Genomic DNA, 15,159 nt, shown 5'->3' with positions numbered 1-15,159 from the left:
TGTCCCTGCTCAGCCATTCCCAGCGTGGGGCCTGGCACGCAGCAGGGGCTCCAGAAATAGCACTCCCTTCTCTTCTTCCCCCCCTCTCCAACAGGTAAGGCCGCTTTATCTCCTTGGTGTACATTACAGCCAGTCATCAAGCCCAGGAAGGACTGTGGCAGCAGGCCTGACTCTGAGGGCTGAGGCCCTGTGTGTAGGGTTCACGGCTGACCCCCACCCCCCCGGCCCCCGCCCCAGGACTCCGAGCTAAGCTGGTATCATGGTAACAGAGGGGGAGACACTTGAGTCTCCGTTCCTCTCTGACTCATGGACACCTGCCAGGTAGCAGATGGCCTGGGCGACGGTTACCTTCATTTTGTCGCAGTGTATTTAATTTCAACAAACTGGCCTCTTTGCTGCCGATTTTGAGAGACTGGGAGAAAGGAGCGCCAAGTCTGACGTGAGGCAAGGCACGGCGAAGGCTCCGAGAACAGGGCTGTCTACACAATGGACTTGGGACTCCCCCCGCCCTCTCTTCTAGAAAAGGCAAAAAGCCCTAGAAGTACTCAGAGCTGGTGCTGGGGTGACTGTGCCAGGGAGACGCAGCTGTCTCATCAGCTGTGGAGGCGAGCAGAGTCAGAGAGGTGGCGGCACGCTGCGTGGTCGCACTGGCTTCCTGCTGCCTGATGCACGCATACCTGGCCCCCAGGACAGCAGTGCCAGCTGCTGGGAGTCAGGCTGGGACGGCCCCCACAGACAGTGCAGAGCGGGAGTGTGGGAGACTGGGGCAAAGGTAGCTTCCCCAGGTGAAGACTGTGCCTGCAGGCCACCTCTCCCAGCAGGCACAGATGCAGCGCAGGCAGTTAAGGATATACTTGGCCTACGAAGGCCTAGGAGAGGGGCTGCAGAGTTCTACAAGGCTGTTCTTGCCATCGTTAACACGCACTCCCGTACCGTGTGGGTCTGCTGGAAAGGAGGAGGCCACCGAAGCATAAGCCATGAGGTCCCCCTGCAGGGGTTCCCCGCGTCACTTCAGGAGACTGCAGGGTCACTCACGACGGTGGCCTTGCGGGCAAGCTGCCAGAGACAGGGCCGGGCCAGGCTAGGACTGCTGGGTGTCCCGTGCTCACGGTGTTGGCAACTGGCTCTCGATCGTAATGACTGTGATCCCATTCAGGATGACACTTTGTCCAAGACAGAAGGGCGTGAGAGGCAAGGTGTCCACTCACCTTTCTTAGCAGGAGGAAGAAGGCAGATTACTTTGCTGGGACCTACAATAATCTCTTAAAGCTCATCATAAACCCACAGCTCAAAATAAAGTGGAGGGGCAAGTGTTGTGGTGTAGCGGGTAGAGCCACCGCCTGTGACACCAGCATCCTATGTGGATGCTGGTTCTTGTCCCAGCTGCTCTACTTCCAATCCAGCTCCCTGCCAATGGCCTGGAAAAGCAGAGGAAGATGGACCAAGTGTTTAGGCCCCTGTACCCACATGGGGGACCAAGATGAAGCTTCTAGCTCCCGCCTAGCCCAGTGCTGGATATTGTGTCCATCTGGGGACTGAATCAGCGGATGGAAGATCTCTGTCTCTCCCTCTCTGTCTGCAACTCTTTCAAAATAAATCAATCTTAAAAAAGGGGAGGTGGCACTGTGGTACAGCTGGTAAAGCTACCGTCAGAGGTGCCAGCTGCCCTGCTTCCGATCCAGCTCTCTGTTAATACACCTGGGAAAGCCTCGGAAGATGCCTTAATTACTTGGGCTCCGGAACCCACATGGCAGATCCAGATGAAGCTCCTGGCCCCTGGCTTCAGTCTGATCCAGCTCCTGTTGTTGCGGTCATTTGGGGAGTGAACTCTGTCTGTAACTCAGACTTTAAAATAAATAAATAAATCTTTAAAAAAAGAAAGTTGAGGGGCCGGCGCTGTGGTGCAGCAGGTTAAAGCCCTGGCCTGAAGCACCAGCATCCCATACGGGCGCCAGTTCAAGACCCGGCTGCTCCACTTCTGATCCAGCTCTCTGCTATGGCCTGGGAAAGCAGCAGAAGATAGCCCAAGTCCTTGGGCCCCTGCTCCTGAAGAAGCTCGTGGCTCCTGGCTTCGGCTCAGTGCAGTTGCGGCCAGTTGGGAAATGAACCAGTGGATGGAAGACATTTCTCTCTCTCTCTGCCTCTCCTCTCTCTGTGTAACTCTGACTTTCAAAGAGATAAATACATCTTTAAAACAAAAAAAAGTTGAAGCTGAACCGCGAGATAGGGACGTGTGTGAATCCTGTGAGCGGAGGCACCTTCTTTCCGCCTGCGCCCCCTGGCCTATATGCAAAGGAAGTCCTCGCTGTGGGATTTCTAAGCCTGGCAAAAGAGCAGGGACCTCACTGGGAGCAGAGCGACTGCAAAACTCACGCAGAACGCTCAGGCTGCAGAGAAACACATGGGAGGGGCTGGTCCTTCTGAGACAACTCAGCCGGTCAGCAGGTGGTGGTTTTCTGTTCAGCGAGTCGGGTTTCACTGCTGCTTGGGTCAGCGGAGCCTGCGTGGGGGGGGGGGGGGGTGGCGCCCTCACTCTGACATCCACTCTCTGTACGACTAAACAAGCGGGAACAGTGCAGGCTGTGCGGCCGGAAGGACCTGGTGAGGATCCTAGCTCTGCCGCCTGCAACCTGTGTGCTCCTGGACAACCTGCTTAACCTCTCTGTGCCTGCGGATGACAGCAGCTGCCTCACAGGCTGGTGAGGATGAGCAGGGAGCCTCCTCCACAGGGTACTCGGTGGCGTACCTGTCACTGTCCCCCTCCAAGAGGTGCAGGGTGCAACGCAGCAGAGGCGTAAGGGGCTGAGCTACCCCTGGGGACGGGGTAAGGTTTCACAGAAGCGGTGGCAGAAGAGGCCCCGGGCACCAGGAGGGCGGCTAGGCTGCGCAGAGAGGCAGTGGTTTGGCAGGTGTTGTGGGGCATGAGAAAGGGTAGTGGGTCAGAGAGGGGTGGGCAGCACCTGAGCCGAGTGGCCAGCACATCTGCTGCCCAGGCCACCGACGAGCAATCCAGAGCCAGTGGCATGTCTGGCTCATCAGCTGTGTGTTTTTTTTCCCCCCCCAGTCCCTAAGCCACAAATGGTTTTTACATTTCTAAATGGCTTACGCTGGTTACATAAGCGCCTGCATTATAGCTTTGCTTTGGCCTGAAGAGCCTAAAACATTTACCGTCTAACTCTGCTGACCCCTACAGTCGGCCATGGCAAGACAGAGCTGGGAGGGCCTCTGAGGAGCGAGCCATTGGTTGGCCGGCACTGGGCTGGGGACAGGAGGCAGGAGACCCATGAGAACAGGGCACAGAGAGGCGTCTGGAATGGAGAAGAGTGGCAGGGGACAGAAAGGCAGGAGAGACACGAGCGACCTTCCGGAGAGGAAACCGACAAGACCTTGACAATCGAGGGGAGAGTGGGAGACAGGCAGGTGGCTGGCTTGAGTGTCGAGTGCTTGGGGGTGGTGGTGTACAGATGGACAGAGGTGCCGTTTGTGGGGGTTTCTGGAATTCTGCACCCCCACACCCATACCCAAACCTCACAGCACGGGGTTCTGGGAACACCTTGGGGCTCACACTGGCATCACAGAGAACAGCACCCGGGGCTCAGGCCTGGGCTGCTAGGAAGAAGGGGGCAGTTTAGTCTGCTTGGGCCTGAAGGTGGGAGCTGCTGTTAGCAGTCCCTGGGTGGAGGTGAAGGATGCTACTACCGTCCTGTCATGCACGGGACAGCTCCCCACAAAGACTCATCTGGTCCCAAATGCCAATGCTGCTGAGCTGACTCAGTCATGAGGTCCTGGGCCATGATGCTTTGCAAAGAACGGTGAGAAGTCAGCTCAGGTAAGACCCCGCAGGGGGTGCAGGGATGCCCTCCTGAATAGGGCATCTATTCAACAGTAGCTCTGGACGCCCTCTTGAATTCCTGAGGTCTGAGCTGGTTAAGCGTGAAAGCAGTCAGCACACGGTGAGCCCGGCATTCCTTTAAGTTAAAAATAATAAATAATAAGGGCCAGCATTGTGACACAGTGGATTAAGCCACTGCCTGTGATGACAGCAACCCATATGGAGGCCACTTTGAATTCTGGATGCTCCAATTCTGAACTGGCTCTCTGCTGTGGCCTGGGAAAGCTGTGGAAGATGGCCCAAGTGCTTGGACCCCTACACCCATGTGGGAGACCCTGATGGAGTTCCAGGCTCCTGGCTTCAGCCTGGACCAGTTCTGGCTGTTGTGGCCATTGGGGGAGTGAATCAGGATGGAAGATGCCTCCCTCTCTCCTCTCTGAAACTCTGCCTTTCAAGTAAAATAATAAGTAAATCTTTAAATACTACACTTGATCTTAACCAAGAGGCCGAGAAGCAATAAATAATAAGTAAATATTTTAAAAATTTATTCTATTTATTTGAAGGGCAGAGTTACAGAGGGAGAGGGAGACAGAGAGATCTTCTATCCTCTGGTTTACTCCCTAAATGGCCAGACTGAGCCAGGAGCCAGGAACTTCATCCAGATCTCCCATGTGGGTGCAGGGGCCCAAGGACTTAAGCCATCTTCTGCGGCTTTCCCAGGTGCGTCAGCAGGGAGCTGGATCAGAGATAGAGCAGCAACATTTTTGCTATGCCCAAAAATTAAAAATAAATAAACAAATACATGGGGCCGGCGCTGTGGCGTAGTGGGTAAAGCTGCCGCCTGCAGCGCCGGCATCCCATGTGGGCACCAGTTCGAGTCCTGGCTGCTCCACTTCCTGTCCAGCTCTCTGCTACATGGCCTGGGAAAGCAGTAGAAGATGGCCCAAGTCTTTGGGCCCCTGCACCTGCATGGGAGACCCGAAAGAAGCTCCTGGCTTTGGATCAATGCATTCTGGCCATTACAGCCATATCTGTGGAGTGAACCAATGGATGGAAGACCTCTCTCTGCATCTCCTTCTATGTGTAACTCTTTCAAGTAAATCAATAAATCGTAAAAAAAAAAAAAAATAAATGATTGGCCGGCACCACGGCTCAATAGGCTAATCCTCCACCTGCGGCGCTGGCACACCAGGTTCTAGTCCCAGTTGGGGTGCCGGATTCTGTCCCGGTTGCCCCTCTTCCAGGCCAGCTCTCTGCTATGGCCCGGGAAGGCAGTGGAGGATGGCCCAAGTCCTTGGGCCCTGCACCCGCATGGGAGACCAGGAGAAGCACCTGGCTCCTGGCTTTGGATCAGCGTGATGTGCCGGCTACGGTGGCCAGTGGTGGGTGAACCAACGGCAAAAGGAAGACCTTTCTCTCTGTCTCTCTCTCTCACTGTCCACTCTGCCCGTCAAAAAAAAAAAAAAGAAAAAAAAGAAAAAAGACAAGACAAGACATGATAACAAAAACTTCTGAAGGCTGAACTTTGTAGAGCAGAGGGGAGCTGCGTGGATTCTGACTAGAGGGACCACTCTAACTGCACTTAATCATCTCTCTGCATTGCCTCCAATTTTACAAAACACATAGGCAGGAGCCAGAGAGGAGCGGGGAAGTGCCTACTGTGCCCTCTGAGCCGGCTCCCTTGGCTTCTCAGTGAAGGCCCGGGGCTGGAAGCGCAGTACCCCGGCATCACTGCTCATCTGGGAAAGGGCAAGCAGCCTGAGGCCCGGCTACGGACCCGCCACCTGAGAAGTGCCTCGTGATTCGAGGGGATGCCTACAGATGCTCTCGCAGCCAAGGGTCTGGAAGCAATCCTGGGCTGGGACAAAGTCTAGGGAGGAAAAGAGGGCGCAGCTTCCGCTCCTCCCGTGGGAGGTGTGGGCAGAGAAGGGTTTCAGGGGACAGCTAATGTGTCCTTAGGACTCTTTCTCTTGGAAGAGCGGGAGGCAGGAAGTTGGTGCTGCTGACTGAAGGAGAGCCCAGATGAGGAAGCCAGGGCCACGCGAGGAAGGAGACCCAACTGGCTGGACGTTTCAAGAAGTTCACGGAAAACAGAAGTGAAAGACACATTTTGGTGCCGGAATTTCTGAAATCTATGCAAAAAGAAATTCTGAAATCTTCAAAAAGTTCATGGAAAATGCGCATTATGAAAAAACTATCTTGGGCTTCAAAAATGCTTACATCTAAACAAACTTAGCTTTCAATCCCCGTTTTCATGAACTTTTCCGGAAGCACCTTTGCATGTATATTCCCCCAGTACATCACTGGCGTCAGCGGGGAAGTGATCAAAGAACTGTGGAGCCGCAAGTTCACGATGAAGGACACTGAGGTTTAAAGGTTACCTGCTTGCTCAGATGGCAGTGAAGCGCGATTTTTCTCAGTGAGGCTCTGTCGGTCGGAAGGAAAGTGCGTTCACGTGGCGCCCACGTGGTGGCCGTCGGATGGAAAGCTTCCTTCGTGGGGGTGAGGTTATTTGGTGGGCGTGGCGGCTGGACAGGTCAAAGCCCACTTCTCAGAGCTGCCCGTGCGCCACTGCTGTGCCCAAACATCTCGTTCCCTTGCTGTCAGGCCCGTGGGCTGCCCTGCCTGGGCTTCCGAGGGAGCCCACGTCCTTGTCCTGCTGCCCCCTCTCAGTCTCTTCCCCTTCCTCTCTGTCCACCGCGGGTTTTCCCCAAGGCTCAGGCTTACAGTTGCAACCCGAGGCATCCACATCTTCGTGTGTCGCAGAACCTCAATGAAATCTGAGTTGGCTGAGCGCATTTCAAAAAAGTCACGGAAAATATAATTGGTTGCCAAATTTTCTGAAATAATGCAATTTTTTTTTTTATGATAGGCATTTTCCTGAACTTTCTGAAGTGTCGGTGTGCATCAGGAACTATCTTGCGGAGTGGACTGCCTGGCGGGGCTGGTCTACGGAACTCAGTGTCCAAAATGAGACCAGGCCCCTTCCCAACCCTAGCACCTTCTCTCTCAGCTGTCTAGTCACCGGCAGCCATCACCTCCGAGGGTTCACAGCCTCCAGACCTAAGTCACCTCTCCGTCATCCCTGTGGGCAACGCTCTGCTGAGGCCCATGCTGCAGTGCGTGGGGGGCGGACAGCATGTCCTGGGAGCTCAACACTCTCCCGGGAGGAGGCGGACTTCTCCAGCTGGGTGCAGGGAACTTCCCTGGAGATGGCGGAGGAAGTTTTCAAGTGCTGAGAGCACTGTGGTCAGGAGCGGGACAGACAGACAACAGGAGAGGACAGACCACCGCACAGCACGGGGGAGATGAGCGAGTGCTCGCCACTGACGAGGCCGCAGACCTCTCCCCACTCTCCCTTCCTCTCCTCATATTGCAAACTCTTTGCAGGCGCTCAGGGGGTTTGGAGTGGTGAAATACTCACACACAGACCTATTTTAATACTGTAATAACTGTAAAAACAACAAACCGCCGACCCCACGGTGAGTACAGGTGCCGAGGCTGAAGGCTCCTAGGAGCTGTCTGGGGTGGTCTACGGACACCTCCTGGGTGCGACCCAGGGCACAGGTTTGTGGGATGGATACACAGTAGAGCGCATTGATCCTTACTGACCAAGACAACACCCCCACGGTGAGTGGATTCAGGAGGGCAGCAGCAGTGCCTAAGCCCGGGAAGCCACTGACCCGGCCTGCGCTTCTGCACCCAGGGCTGCATGCCCACCGCCAGACACCGGCACACTGCTCAGGAGGGGGAGCCACGTGGGACCTGGCATTTACCATCGAGAAGGCCACGCTCCCAGGGAAAGCACTGCTGGGCAAGTGAGAGGAGGCAGTCCTCTGCCCTTCAGCAAAGAGACCCACAGCACGGCGGGCACAGAGAGCCCGGGAGACGTGAGAAGGGCGTGGGTCTGAATCAGCGAAGAGACCCACAGCACGGCGGGCAGAGGGCCCGGGAGACGTGAGAAGCACGTGGGTCTGAATCAGCGAAGAGACCCACAGCACGGCAGGCACAGAGGGCCCGGGAGACGTGAGAAGGGCGTGGGTCTGAATCAGCGAAGAGACCCACAGCACGGCGGGCAGAGGGCCCGGGAGACGTGAGAAGCACGTGGGTCGGAATCGCTCCCTGAGGAGGCTCAGTCCGCAGGTTACAGGAACCAGAAGCACGGCCCGGGAGGCCTGCTGGCATCAAGGGGCCCACCAGCAACTCTTACAGACAAGCAGGAGCTTTTCATTTGTACTTGTGTACTTTGTTTTAAACCTACTTTCTCCTAACCTTACGAAGTCAGTGTTCTTGAGCTCGTGGGAGCCCTCAAGGGTTGACCATAGCTAAAAGAATACTGAGGCATATTTGGCAGAGCCAAGATCAGAAATGGGGCTTTGGGGAGCCAGCCCCAAGCACGCTTTGCTTTGATGTGGCTGAACTACTTACCTGGGTCTAAGAAACCAGAAAGGATACAAGGGCAAAATCCCACCTGATATCCCAGCCGCCTGAAGCCCATATTACCCAGGTCCCTCAAACTACATGATCTTCAGAGCAGCAATGATATTGCCCATTTAACAACCACCAATAATAATGTGGATGAAGAACACCCCGTGGGAGCCTCCTATCCTTATGTAACTATTACCAGCTGAGGTTACAGCTTCTACAACTGATGCTGACCTGTATACAAGGCAATGCTCAGGGACGGTGTTGTGGTACAGCAGGTAAAGCTGCCACCTGCAATGCTGGCATCCCATATGGGTACCAGTTTGAGTCCTGGCTGCTTTACTTCCGCTCCAGCTTCCTGCTCGTGGCCTGGGAAAAGCTGTGGAAGACAGCCCAGGTTCTTGGACCCCTGAACCTACACGGGAAACCTCTAAGCAGCTCCTGGCTCCTGGCTTTGGCCTGGCCTGGTCCTGGCCCAGCCCTGGCTGTTTGGCCATCTGGCAGTGAACCAGTGTGTAGATGTGTGTGTGTGTGTGTGTGTGTCTCCCTCTCAGAAGACTTTCAAATAAACAAATAAATCTTAAAAAAAAAAAAAAGGTAATGATCTTCCATCAGGGAGATCAGGGAGAAATACTCAAGGAAACACATCATTCATGAATAAACAGAGCCCTCGCCTTGGCTAGCTCATCGTATCTGGTGTTAGAAGTTTCATGGAGCGGCTGGTGCTGTGGTGTAGTGGGTAAAATCACCACTGCAGTGCCGGCGTCCCACATGGGCTCCAGTACGAGTCCCGGCTGCTCCCCTTCTGAGCCAGCTCCCTGCTGTGGCCTGGGAAAACAATGGAGGATGGCCCAAGTGCTTGGGCCCCTGCTTCCACGTGGGAGACTTGGAAGAAGCTCCTGGCTCTTGGCTTCTGATCAGCACAGCTCCAGCCATTGCAGCCATCTAGGGAGTAGACCAGCAGATAGAAGACCTCTTTCTTTCTCTCTGCCTCTGCCTCTCTGTAACTCTGCCTTTCAAACAAATACATAAATCTTTAGGAAAAAAAGAAAACAATTTCATGGTGCTCTAAGTCATTGTGAAAAATGGAACTCTGAGATGTTCCTAGAACAAATTTGTACAACTGAAGCCCTTCCAGCCCAGGACTGGGATACCACTTGACGGAGCCTGGAGTGGCCCATGGCTCACATGTCATAAATACTGTCACCTGCAGGCACCTAATCAGCTTGCTGCTCCCTATCCACTGGTGCAAACCTACAACCACGCATCTCGCCACAGGCCTTGAGCTTTTACTGGGAAATGCTCAAAATATTTTCACATGATTAAAAATAACTAAAAAGGAGAGAGATTTTATTCTATATAATCCATATTTGCTATTTAGACAGAAATAATAACAGAACTAGTAATAATATTAATGTATTAGCTTGGTATTCCTCTTCCACTGGTAATACTTAGATCTTTTTTCTTAAAGATTTTATTTATTTATTTGAAAGACAGAGTTACTGACAGAGAGAGGGAGAAACAGAGAGAGGTCTTCCATCTGCTGGTTCACTCCCCAAATGGCCGCAACAGCCTGAGCTGGGTCAATCAGGGTCTCCCATGCTGGTGCAGGGGCCCAAGGACTTGGGCCATCTTCCACTGCTTTCTCAGCCTTAGCAGAGAGCTGGATCGGAAGTGGAGCAGCAGGGACTCTGCCAGCGCCACAGGCAGAGGTTTAGCCTGCTATGGATCTATTGTATGGCTGTACCTTGAGTGAAATTGCTACTATAGGGGATTTTTCCATTATAATTAATACAATCATTAATTCAGATAGTCAAAAGTCAAAATTTTGTAAGTTTGGCTAATTCTGGTTTTTCTGCAGCAAATTTTTACTGAGGGTTTACTGTGTGGCAGGCTGGGCCAGAGGCTGGGGATGCTATGGTGAAGCAGCAGACAAGGTCCTGTGATTCCAGTGTGACGATGGCCACGGGCCTGATTACCCCTGACTCCACTGATACCATCCAGCTACCGAGCCTGCTAAACTGCAGCGCAAACTGCGAGTTGCATGAAGTCTTATCTGACACAGCCAGGCAGTCCTGCCTTCATGACCACCCTCAGACGTGAGGGAAGAGAAGGGAAGGAGGAAAGACTGGCCTTTCTAGTCCAGGCACTAACAACCCCGGGACGGTGGCCGAAGCCGAGGAGCAGCACCGACACTTGGAAGGCACAGTTACGACTCACTTCTCTTACGTTCCCCTAAAGCCAATGGAACCCTGTGATACTGGGCTCTGGAGACACACGTGTGGTCTCCTACCCCAGGCTCCTGACCCAGCGGTTTCTAACACCCTTGGATCTTCAGGGAGATGAGGGAGGCTTCTGCAACAAGATGGCTGGTGGCTGGGGCCCCTCGGCTGGCTTCAGGATGGGATCTGGTCGCCAGTGTGGCTAGATCGAGACGCAGAGCTGGACTCGGAGCCCCAGCCTACAGACCTCTGTGGAAGGGAGAGGGGGCTGGGGGTCTGTCAATCACCAGTGGCCGGTGACTGAATCAATCACACCTGCATAATGGGACCCCCGTGAAAACCTCACGTGAGCGCTTCCGGGTGGCGAACACACCCTCACGTCACGAGACAGCACACCCCACCCCCACGGGGACGGAGGTTCCCGAGCTCAGGACCCCTGCGGGCCCTGCTCCGTTACCTCTTCTTCTAGTTGTCTGTGGCAGTAAGGAAGGGGTTCTCTGAGCTACGTGAACGATTATCACACATTACTGAACCCCTGATCTACAACTGGAGAGGAGTGTGGGTAACCCAACTGGAATCTGAAGTGGGGGCCTGAGCTGTTCACCTGTGGGGCTTGCACTAACTCCAGCTCGTGTCAGAACTGTGTGAATTGTAGGCCACCCAGCTGGCGTCTGCAGAGAATTGGAGAAAATCCCAGGTGTGCTGTGAGAATCCCACACGTCTGCTGTGGTAGGACCCTCGTAGCTCGTGGCAGATCCCTGGAGGGAAAGGGGCGGTGGGCTCAGTGAAAAGATCCCTGTAACGGAATTACATAGCCAGTCTGGGGAAGCACACCTTAAATCTTTTACAATTATTTTATTACCCAATTAAGGTAATCATTTTTTAAAATACTTTGATTTATTGACCTGAGAGTCAGAGACACTAGCTCACTGGCTCCCATCCACTCTCCAAATGCCTCTGATGGCCTGAGGCCGGGGGGGTCTCCCAGTGCAGGGGCAGCAACCTATTTCCTGAGCCATCACCGCTGCCCGTGAGGGTGTGCATTAGCAAGAAGCCAGAGCCAGGGCCGGGGCTGGGGCCGGAGTCAGACACAGGCGCTGCGATGTGGGACGCTGGCCTCCTATCTGCCAGGATGAGTGCTGGCTCCAGGGCAGTACATTTTGATAGGGAGGAAATCAAACTGTGCCAGCCCGATCCTGGAGGAAGAGGGGCCGCACGCTAGCTGTGGCCATGCGCTCCGCCTCCCGGCCTCTCCCGCAGGAACAGCGTGGATGGGCACAGAAGTTCTGGCTGCACAGCCTCCCGGCTGTCTCAGCTGCACGTGGGAAAGCCGCTACTGAGTTCTGTGAGGCCGCTCAGTCGGCAGCTGGGCCTCCAGCTCGAGAGGACTCTCACGTGGGCCCAGTTTTAACCTGTGAAGCAGACGGAAGGCCATTTGTACCTAAATCTTCGGAGTGGCGTCTCTTACCTCACACCGCGGTGGGGAAAGCTGGGGGAAGACCAATTTGCACCAATGCAGGCTATGGACAGTCTTTGGAGACTGCCGGGACATGAGCTCCGGGCCCAGCCAGAAGGAATCCTGAGACACGGGCACACAGCAGCTTGTGAACGCAGGCGGCCCCTCCCTGTCTAGCTGCTTACTCCACCAACCTTAAGGATGGCGCTCTTGCACAGAACGGAAGGGCAAGGTTGCTGGAGCAAATGTGCAGTTATTTAGCCAGCTGTGTGCAAGTCAGCTGGACGTGAAACCACAGCGGTGGCAATTTTCAATTCTTGGATTATGCAGCAATCCATAAAATTAAAAAAAAAGTGCCAGAAATTCTGCTACTACTGCGAAAATAAATATCCACAGTGTCCACAGTCTTAGTTCCAAAAGGGACTTCTCAGGGAAGGTGGGAGGGATGGTAATTAGTGGATCACTTTGAGGTGGCCCACGCAGGGGTGGGATGAGGAGGCACCCAGCCAGTGGGCGGCCCTGAGGAGTTTAGGAAACGAGGGGCCCCGGGGTCAGCAGCATGGGAGGCGAGCAGGGTGGGTCTGCTGACTCCCAAGGGGATGGGACTGGGAGACGAGCGCAGGGCAGACAGCCTGGGTCCTTGCCCTCCACGCCAGGCGCCCTCCATCTGCCTCTCTGCCTGTGACTCCTCAGAAAACGGAAGGGCTGTACTTTGCCGCCCCACCCTTACAACGTGAAGTTAAGAGTGCTCCTGCGACCTGCTCCGGCCAGGGCACTGAGCTGTGAGTGGAGTTAAGAGTGGTCCCGCTACCTGCTCCGGCCAGGGCACTGAGCTGTGAGTGGAGTTAAGAGTGGTCCTGCGACCTGCTCTGGCCAGGGTGCTGAGCTGTGAGTGGAGTTAAGAGTGGTCCCGCTACCTGCTCTAACCAGGGCACTGAGCTGCGAGTGGAGTTAAGAGTGGTCCTGCGACCTGCTCTGGCCAGGGTGCTGAGCTGAGAGTGGAGTTAAGAGTGGTCCCATGACCTGCTCTGGCCAGGGCGCCAAGCTTCGAGTGCCGTGTGTCACGGGCAGAAGCACACACTGGCTGGACTTGGTTCTTCACCTGCTGTCCTCCTGCCCTGCCTGTGTCAACACCAACCGCTGCAGAACTGCAGTAGGACCGAGGCCACGAACTTTGTGTAAGTGGGGAAAGAGCAAAACCAAACCAGCTTTTGTTACACTGAGGCCTTCTGTAGAACGGGGCTGTATCTCTGCCAGCGTCCCCCGCCCCCAGGGCCTCGCTACCTTCTCAGCCTCTCTGGCAATCTGCCTCCATGCCCCTCTCCTGCTTCTTCCTTCACCACCCACCCCTTCCTGCTCTCCCCTTTACTCTATGACTCCACTGCTCTCCTAACCTGGGAACACAGTGTTTTATGTTCTTGTTTGTTTCGTTTTGAGAAGCAAAGAAACAGACATTCACTGGTTTATTCCCCAAATGGCCTCGAGGACCAGAACTCTGGGCCGAAACCAGGGACTGGAACTCAATCCAGGCTTCCCACCTGGGGGGCAAGGGTCCAACTACTTGAGTCCTCACTGCTACATGAGCAGGAAGCTAGACTCTGGAGCCGGGGCCAGGACTTGAACCCAGTGCTCCGATCTGAGACACAGGCATCCTACCCGTCTGGGCCTGACACTCATTCTCTATCTGCAATACGAATAAATTTGTATTTCCAGGAAAAAAAGGGCTGATTTTTTGAATTAAACATTTTGTGTTTCTGTCTTGATACACAAAAGAGCCTCAAGGTAAACTAAATTATCCGCTTTAGCTTGTGTAAGAATAAAAGTATGCTTTGAAAACCTTACTGTGTTATGTAAACAAGTGCTGTTACCATTGTGGATAGGCTGTCAGTTGATTTTTCTTGTGTGGCTTCCAGAAAGAATACAAACGATCATAAATCTTTCCTCGAAGACCATGCAACAGCCATGCAGCTCAGAGTCCCAGCGCTCGCAGGGTCCCCAGCCCCTCCGCTGTCCTCGGTGACGGTGTTAGGAGGCCAGTGGAGCCAGTGCGTCCAGAAGCTATTCAAGACCACAGGCAACCAAGGCTGTCAAAGGAAGCACTGGTGCTCATGCACACTCACCCACGACACAGCCTTTGGACCTGAAGTCTCCCCCACTACCCTGAAAGTGGCTTCAAGCAGTTAAAGTCACTCCAGACACAGACTGGCAAAGAATGAAGAAGCAATGGTAGCCTGACCAATCATGCATATTTAAATAAACACAACAGATGTGCACTGGGGGAAAAAACCAACAAGCTCTGGTTTCAAGAACATGCTTCACTGGGTAGACATGACGCGCAGTTTCCGGGCACTTGACAACACCAGCTCCTGAGGGTTTACGCACGGCCAATCCCTCATAGATGGTGTTGTGCGGGGAGGAGACGAGAGGCAACAACATTTATATGAAGAACAGGAAAACATGCAAAGGGGCAAGAGTCTGGCAGAGAATTCTGAAGTTCACTTACTGCCTGCTTTTGCTCTTCCTCCTAGAGGTAGTTGAAGATGAATAAAGACAGAGGGAAAAAAGAAGAGAAATTAGTGCCCGCCACCACAAACCCTGGGAAGCAGCGATGGGAGCCATCAGGCAAGTGGGGCCTCGTGCGCCCTGTGAGCGTCGGAGGACACGGCAAGCGGAGGCCTCTGCGCCGTCCGATGACTTCTACGCTGGCTTCTGGAGCTGAAAGAACCTTAGAAACCATCTAGTGCAACTTCCTTATTTACCGCTCAGAGAGGCCAAAGAGCTTGACCTGCAGAGCGTCGTGTAACTATTTAGAACCACCCGAAAGAGGAAGTTCACGAGGGCCTGACCACTTTCAGAACCACTCCATGGCTCCACCTGCAATGTGTACCTGGGCAGCAGCTCTCCGAGTGTGACGACACCCCTGCACAGGAGCAGCAGCAGTGCCTGGGAGGTTGTTGAAGGGCAGACTGTGCCCCGCCCCGGGCCCCGCTGAATGGGGCACAGCCTTAGCCGATTCCCTCGCACACTGGTTTGAGAAGCAACCAGCGACTCCTTCCGCCCCCAGGGCCACTTGGCATGCGGTGGCCTCCCCGCGGTGAACTGAACGTGCTGGAACTGCACGCCTCCACTTGCCGTCGGGCTGCTCTGCTGTTCTTCCCGGGGACGACACACACGCCACTTCCCCTGTAGCCTGGAAACTGCCTCGGGATCTTGGAAAGCTTCCC

The 15,159-nt window shown here is 54.4% G+C and overlaps 1 protein-coding gene across 18 annotated transcripts in view; it reads right to left on the bottom strand.

Annotated features, from left to right (window-relative positions):
* Window positions 1-15,159, bottom strand: part of DTNB (dystrobrevin beta) — a 248,570-nt gene that overhangs the window by 17,025 nt on the left and 216,386 nt on the right. For 13 of the 18 annotated variants that reach the window (XM_051843163.3, XM_051843164.3, XM_051843166.3 and 10 more), the window contains one exon: window positions 14,439-14,459. The exons of 3 other annotated variants lie outside the window; for them this stretch is intronic. In XM_051843163.3, the coding sequence (XP_051699123.1) occupies window positions 14,439-14,459 (21 nt within the window). Of the gene's footprint in view, window positions 1-2,566; window positions 11,892-12,422; window positions 14,460-15,159 lie in introns of those variants that run through there. 2 more of the 18 variants (XM_051843168.3, XM_089326719.1) reach the window with 2 other exon arrangements.

Source organism: Oryctolagus cuniculus, chromosome 2 (genome assembly GCF_051225735.1).
Source record: "Oryctolagus cuniculus isolate XC-2025 breed Fujian yellow rabbit chromosome 2, ASM5122573v1, whole genome shotgun sequence".
Lineage (NCBI taxonomy): Eukaryota > Metazoa > Chordata > Mammalia > Lagomorpha > Leporidae > Oryctolagus > Oryctolagus cuniculus.
Note: the sequence above shows the minus strand (reverse complement) of the source record. Positions and strands in the feature narration are given on the sequence as shown.